Source organism: Thunnus thynnus, chromosome 10 (assembly GCF_963924715.1).
Source record: "Thunnus thynnus chromosome 10, fThuThy2.1, whole genome shotgun sequence".
In the NCBI taxonomy this organism is placed as follows: Eukaryota; Metazoa; Chordata; class Actinopteri; order Scombriformes; family Scombridae; genus Thunnus; species Thunnus thynnus.
The window spans coordinates 3869700-3877469 of NC_089526.1; the positions used below are offsets into that span (position 1 = coordinate 3869700).

General features: G+C 38.3%; 1 protein-coding gene across 1 annotated transcript; it reads right to left on the minus strand.

The window, feature by feature from the left end:
• Window positions 1-685: 685 nt before the first annotated feature.
• Window positions 686-7757, minus strand: mettl6 (methyltransferase 6, methylcytidine). The gene is made up of 5 exons (XM_067600501.1): window positions 7156-7757; window positions 6002-6136; window positions 5681-5851; window positions 5330-5471; window positions 686-4396 (listed from the first exon to the last, which is right to left on the minus strand). Exons 1-5 carry the CDS (start codon window positions 7468-7470, stop codon window positions 4242-4244), a joined length of 918 nt encoding a protein of 305 aa, XP_067456602.1. The 5' UTR covers window positions 7471-7757; the 3' UTR covers window positions 686-4241.
• Window positions 7758-7770: the final 13 nt, after the last annotated feature.

Here is a 7770-nt window from a genome sequence, read left to right on the forward strand (position 1 = left end):
ACGACTATTAGATGGATTTGTGTGAAATTTTTAATCTTCATGGTCCTCAGATGATACAATCTATTAATTTCAGGTCAAGTTACTGTAATAGAGGTCAAACATTTTCATGTTTCAGTAAAATATCTCAATATCTGCTTGATGGACTGTTAACTGCAGTCATCTCCTGACTTTTCTGAGGTAGACATCTTTAGTTTTTATTGAAACAACTACTGGATGGATCGCATGATCCCTAGAAATATTGTAATGACCTTTGTGATCCTCTGACTTTTCCTCTTGTGCAATCAGTGGGTCAAAACTTCAATTTGTCAAATACTTTGCATTTAGCATTGACTGTTCTGTTTTGTTCTACATCCTCTCCTGCTGATGACGTCTTGTGAATAAAGCAACTGAAATTAAAATAATGCTTGTTTGGTTGTAACTTTGTCATAAACAGTTTAGGAAGCCTGGATGTCAGCACATGAACAACTTCACAAAGCCAATACACAGAAAACTCAAAATAGTCAGAGCCTGCTGCAAAGACGACGAACAGGAGAACAGTTCTGGAAATCCACTGAATGTTCATATGTCTTATTGTAACTCCGTAGCATTTACTGCTTAGTTTTTTTGTTTGTTTGTTTGGTCAAACAACATTGGAGCAGTTTATTAAAGACATTTTAAAAAAACAGACATTGACACACAGATGAGATCTTTGTTTACAACCCTTTATTAGGACCAAGATCTTTTGCTTTTTGTTTTTCCAAATTTATTTTCTTCACATTTTCTCCTGCATACTGAATGTCAGCTTTTATTCACATATGAAAACCTACGAGGTACTAACACAAGACGGTTTACCAAATGCACAGTCTAATAAAACCCAACACATGCTGTTAGATTAGATTCTATTGTAAGGCACCTAATGTTTTGTCTTAATTTGAACCTTCCCATATGATGTCTAATTCAAAACCGATCCCGACAAAAACGTCATTTGTACCTGTTCTCATGTCAAACAAGATGGTTTGCTTTGACTTTACATGTTGAGTTTTGTGTTGCTTCTTTAAATAATGGACATCCAGCAAATGTTCAAGTTTAGAAAACATGACAAATCAACAGCTGAGGCGAGAGATTACTTCACCATATTAGCTGATGTTTACAAGGTAAAATAGACTAATCTACATGTTTAAAATGTTGTTTAGATGTGTTGAGAAGCAACTTGAGGTTTTCACACCTTTTTTGTGCTTTTCTGCAAAACTTTATTCAGTAAGCAGACATCAGCAGAGATAACAAGCAGAGCCAATGAATAAGGCATAATTAAAGAAAACATTTAAAAACATAGCATATAAATTAAATAATGCAATTTCTTTAAAAAGTTACATAAAGAAATGTTTCTTCTGAGAGACCAGGTGGGCATCAGTGGGTGACAAACTCTCTGAACAGGAAGTCATATTTAGAGCATGTTCCGAGTCTTCACAGCTTCACACCACAGCGACGTCATTTAACAGCAGCCTGTAGACTGTGTTAGCCTTCAGAAGGTTAAATATAAAAGGTTTAGAACGTTTCCAAGGTGATCAACCTTATATTCTTGTCAAATAATCTGCGTCACACTGCTAATGGCTGATTGTGGCGATATTGTTGTAATTTTTACCTTCATTCACCGTCATTTCAAAGTTTTTCTTGTCCTGTGAATTTTTCTTCCAATAAATAAAATCTAACTTTATACCAGTAGAGTTTGTGAAAAGCTCACAAAGCTACAACAGTAAAACTTTATATTAACATTCAAAGAAATTGTTGAATCCAGCTGATATTTCCTCCAGTTTGTCAGTTACAGCTGATATTTATTATTGATATTTGGATCCATGAGTAATGCGAACCCTGACATACAGTATATTATAAACATTATGAGAAGAGGAAGGATTTTATGGATTTGAATGAGTCAGTCATCAACTGAGAAGGAACACAGAGTTACCAAATACAAAATCATTCATAAAACAGACATCAATGCATAAATCAGTACTGTAAGTATATCAGACAGATGGGGACAGAAACATCTCCATCCACAAACCACAAGGAAGCAACTAACATGGTTACTAGACTGTGTGGGTGCTGGTTTCTGATCAGCTCTCCTGTGAGCTTCTGTTTTTTTCCACCAAAGACTGTACAGTAAGTTAATGAAACGTCACCATGAGTCAGATAGTGACACTTACAGCAGGACGTTTAGAAACCTGTGAGTCACTTTGGTTGCTACTGAATCACACTGAGGTTTATGTTCTGGCTCCTTTACGCTCTAACTGACCAACTGCACCCTCTCCTGGACAACTTGTGTAACATCATACCAAAACAAAAAAGACATTTAGACTAAAAACACTGATCTCTTAATTAGAAAAGATTTTATAAATACATCTGGGAAATACTGTCAGCTGATAATTAAATTAATAAACCAACATCCGGTCAAGGTCTGCTTGTATTAGACGTAATATCGATGTTGATTTTAAGTGTCTTTTCTGTCGGGATGCAACTAACAATTATTTTCGTCATTGTTAAATCTGATGATTATTTTCTCATCAAGTATTTTGTCTATAAAATGTCAGAAAATAGTCAATATGACCGTTATAATTTCCCAGAGTCGAAGGTGAAGTCTTCAGATTGTCTTGTTTTGGACGACCAACAGTCTAAACCCCGAAAATATTCAGTTTTTCATCATGTGTGACAAAGAAAAACCATTAAATTATCACATTTGAGAAGCTGAAACAAGCACATTCTTTGGTATTTTTGCTTAAAAGAATGACTAAAATGAGAAACTGATTATCAAAATGTTTGCTGACTGATTTTTCTGTCGATCAACTAACAGATTAATCGTTGCAGAACTACTTTTTTGTTGCGGACCACGTGGAAGTCAGACATGAGGACCAGTTTTGTTACAGTAAACAATCACATAAAGACAAATGTCTAAATAATATCTATTTAAAAAGGAACAATATGCATATATGTGACTTTTGTTTTAAGGTTTGTTAAGTAATCTGATGGATGTTGAGACATTTGAAACATTATCAGGATGGGAGAATGAGTGTGAGCATCTTTTCTGAGCAATTTAGAGCAAGTGTGAAATGACAGTTGTATGTAGGGAGGAATGTAGGGAGGCTGAGATGGTGGAAAACATTCAAATGAATTAAGACAAAATGAAAACTACTCACCACATCCAAAAATCATCACATTAGGTTGTATTCAGACCAAATCAGGCGGTGCGGTGTTCAGCCGCAGGGTCGAGTGGAGGTGTGTGTGTGTGGGGGGGTGTGGGTGTGTTTATTTGTGCTCTAGAACGTAACCGCTGTGAAACAATCAGAAAATAACATTTTATTGATCTGATTCACCAGCTTTCTCGCTACCAGCGTTCCCTCTCTTCATTCACTCTCTAGCTCGCTCGACCACAGCTGCTCTCTCTCTTTCTCTCGTCTTTTTTAAAATGAGTCGAGAAGCCGACAGCAAAGTCTAACTTTACTTTTAACGTTATCATATGAAGAGAAATGTCCTTCCCTCATGGCAGAGTTTACTACTCTGATCAGTCTGATCAGTCTGATGTCCAGCTGTGATTGGCCACTGCAGCCTTCAGCCGCTGTGACATCAGGTTGCGTTTCAATTTGACTCTGGCTCAACTTTCCGGCTGCCGTCCGGTGCAGCGTCGCTGACAAAACGCACTATGGGAGGCCTGACGTTTACGCTGCACTGCCTGATTTGGTGTGAATATGGTCTTGACTTGACATGAAGGGAAATAAGGGGTGCAGGAAGCCATTAAAATACCTGTTTGTTCACATTAGAAAGAAGTTGAAGGCTGAGAAGCTAATAAACTCCTCTCATGGTGATGCTAAAGGTTGATCAAAGTGACAAAGTGAAATAGAGTTTAAATTGATCTAAAGCACTGAATACTGTCATCTTTTATCCAGCTCAGGGTGTTGCTGAACAACTATGTTCTTGTCGTGCTTCACATCAATACAATTCCATATATTTCCACCTGAAAGATTCCCAGTATAAGCACTGTCTTCATCTGCTGGTGAAGAAGTAGCTCCAATGTGCCTGTGAGTCTTCCTCAAGGGAAAAAGAAGCATTCATATCCAGCAATGTTTCAGCCACAAGATGCCTCCTATAAACCAGTTCCCCCCAAAGAATATAATAATCTTTTAGCCATCCAATTTGAACCAGCGTATCAGTCTTATGTTTCTCCACACCTCTGGACATTTACTCGGTGACAGACACAGGCCAACCAAGCAACATCAGGAGCTCTGTGATTGGGCAGGTTTGGTGAATTTGCTCTGCAGGAACACCCTGGGAACACAAAGCCCCTCCTTTTTATTGACCGTCTCTCTCAGGACGTAGTCGTTAGCGACCGATTGGAGGCCCGTCTCCTCAAACAGCTCAGCCAGCAACTCTAGAAGCAGACGAAAAGAGCAGGTGTGACAATATTATATGAATTAATCCTCAACACACACACACACACACACATGCTAAAGATGCCTATTGGTTAGTTTTGGATAACAGACTCCTGTTAGGGAATCTCAGTGTCCTTTTCATGTTGTAGTGTCTCTAAAGACAGCTGTATAATTCACATAATAAATGGATGAACTGTTGTTGTTGGAAGCTTCCTTTATGCTATATTTAATATATATTTAAGGTAAATCTTTAAAAAAAAAAAAACGAATAATAGCTTACTGCTAGTTGTAAGTTCATCTCTTTTGTTTGTGAAGCCGACCAACAAGTACTGAAATCAAAAATGGAAGCTGTAGTTGAAAAACACGTTCAGGACAATGAAAAGCTTTTTTTTGGCGATTTGTTTTGGACGGTGACAGAGGATGCTCTACAAAAAGAAACATACTAGAATAAAATTCTAAAAGTGTGAATAATAGTGAAGATGGCACTGCACAGTAGTTTAAAAAAATACAAATATATATTTGTAGTGTCTATCTAGAGCTGCAAGGATTAGTTGATTAATCGATTAGTCAACAAACAGAAAATCAGTTGCCAACTATTTTGATAATCAATTAATCCTTTTGAGTCATTTTTAAGAAAAAAAAATCTGAAATTCTCTTAAATGTGGATATTTTCTGGTTTCTTTAGTCCTCTGTGATAGTTAATAGAAGATCTTTGGGTTGTGGACCGTTGGTCGGGACAAAATAAGACATGTTAAGTTACATCTCGGGCTTTAGGAAATGATGATCGACATTTTTCATCATTTCTGATGTTTTATGGACCAAAAAACTAATCGATTCTATCTCTTAATCTACAGTATCTATCTCTCTATCCATCCAATGGTCTCAATGACAGAAACAAACATAAATCAACGTTTCTACAGTAATTTACTGACCTTTAGAGAAGAAGTAGGACCTGGTGCCGTCTTGCCGGACATAGAAATTCTCCCCCAGTTTGCTGCCGGCTTTAAATCGGAGCATGGCGTGGTCGTACAGGCCGTAGTCCCTGAACAGAACGATGCCTCCAGGCTTCAGCACCTTAAAGCCACATGTACGTCACATAATGCCATTAGAATGAGCTTACATCAGGGCCACCAAAAACAGGATTGGAAGATATCATCAGGTACATGCTGTAAGTTACTGTCTCCCGCTGGTAAGTTACTACAATCAAGAACTTTTTCCATGCTTTTCCAAACATTTAGTGAACGCTGCACTGAGTCTTTCCACCTGGCTATCTCTGTTCTCACCCTGCTGATGTTCTGCAAAGCCAGCTTCATCTTGTCAGGATGGATGGCCGACAGGACGAAGATGAGAGTGACAACGTCTACGCTGCCCTCCGGCACGTTCTCTGTCAGATCATCTTTAGTTAAATCACACTGGAAGGCACAGCAGCGCTCGGGGCAGTACAGAGGGTTTTGCTGTCAACAGAAAGAGAATGACAATAAAGTAGTTTTATGAGTGAATGTAAAGCAGTTTGTCACTAGAAAAGAGCCTGGAGCTCAGCTGACCTACAAAAGTAAAAACAGAAAAAGATGATCGACAGGTAGTTTAGTGGATAGATATCTTACCTTGACAAATTCAACCGCTCGTGGTGAGAAGTCACAGGCATAAGCAAAGATGTTGAGGTCGTCCTCCAGCAGAGGGAAGATGCAGTTCCCCACACCGCATCCGGCCTCCAGCAGCACCAGCCTCTGGGACTCAAACTGCAAAAACCAAGCAGGACAAAGACACAAATATCAGCTCATTATCTGACCCTGTACAGGTCCAAATGATGAAGCTACATTTAATAAGGAAGTTCAAATATTCAGTTCAAATATTTCACAATGTCTCTTATGGGAAACTTGTTTTGTGAGAAGTCACAATAGTGAGTATAAGCTGCAGATGTAAAGAACTACACTGTTGATTGATGGATTATCTACATGCCAAAATTATCAGCAGACCCAAATGATTTGTAAAAGGTCTCAATTTATGTTCTATCACACTTTAATTTTGTACGCAATATCTCATTAAAATGACATGTTTTTGTGTTTGGTGAGATGTTCTCCTGAACATGAAAAGACCTAAACTTTAAGGCTATTTTAAACCACAAGCAGTAATGATGGTTATTCAACTCACTATCTAACCAGATCTAACAATAATGTCACCAGAAATGGAGTTTAATGGGACATAATTCAATTTTCTTGTGATGTAACATTCCTCTATTTGTCCTTCGCATGCATATTTTGTTAAAGTCCCCCTTCCACTCAAAAATGTGTTTTTCTTCTTGTTCCTACAGTTGAATGTTTGAGCTTCGCTGTGTATGTGCAGAGTTTGACACTAGAAGGCTGTTTTCATATTCATCTGCTGAAAGTGGAAAGTTTCTCCGAGCTCATTAAAAATCAAATTTTAAGGGGCGGGCCTTCGAGCATGATTTGTGACATCACAAATAGTTTGGAGCCAATCCTGGTCCAATATTCAACTTATACTTATAAGTGTGATGCGGAAACTTGAAGCCTCCGGTGCACAAACACTGAGAATGGACTTTACAGTGAAGAAGGAGACATCTGGTGTCCAGCAAGAAAACTTCTCAAATTAAATATATTTACATATTTATATTTTCTGGAATTTTTTATGCGATAGATGCCATTTTAAGGATTTTAGAGTAGAAAGTCGAGTATTTTCTATACATCTTAAACATGTCTGTTGGAGATCTTTAAGGCTGCTACTCTACTCTCTGGCTCACCTCTCTGCATGCTTTCAGCTCTTCAAATTCTCTGGTGGTCCAGTGTCTGTCCTTGAAGAAATTCGTCGTGTTTCTTTTGTAAAACAGGTCCCAGTTTTTCTGAGCTTCTTTCTCCAACTTCATCTGCTTGAAGTCGGACACCAGAGTCCGCTCACCGCCGAGTCTGTCCAGCTCCTCCTGGGTTAAAACTCTGGCGGTGGAGGTCTTGGTCTGTCCGGGGACACACGGAGACACTTCGTCCTTCGACTCCGTTTCTTCTTCACAAGATGTTATATCATTATCAGCAGGGGAACCTTCATTTTTCAGCAGTGCCATGCTGCTTATTTTGGATATGTCGGGGTTTAATGTCTTCCCGTTTCTGTCAGTAACGTTATTAACCGTTAAGTTATAGGTGAGCAAATACTTTCACAAAGTTTACAACAACTTCAGTTACTCAGATGATAAATAACGCTAAAACTAACTCAATGTTTAAAAAACCATGCGCCTAGCAACATCTTAAAACATTTGACGTCCATCTTGTCCGTTAATAAAATTCTTCCGGTTAGGATTTAACGGTTACAACCCGTTTCTTAGCGTGTCACGTCAATATTTTTAATGCTCGTTATCTACTGAATA

Excerpts from the sequence above, each read along its gene's own strand:
- mettl6 (XM_067600501.1), bottom strand. The coding sequence starts at position 7,470 with ATGGCACTGCTGAAAAATGAAGGTTCCCCTGCTGATAATGATATAACA. Across the intron at positions 6,137-7,155 it reads AGCTGAAAGCATGCAGAGAG|TTTGAGTCCCAGAGGCTGGT; the intron begins GTGAGCCAGAGA and ends TGGTTTTTGCAG. Across the intron at positions 5,852-6,001 it reads GAGCGGTTGAATTTGTCAAG|CAAAACCCTCTGTACTGCCC; the intron begins GTAAGATATCTA and ends TTCTGTTGACAG.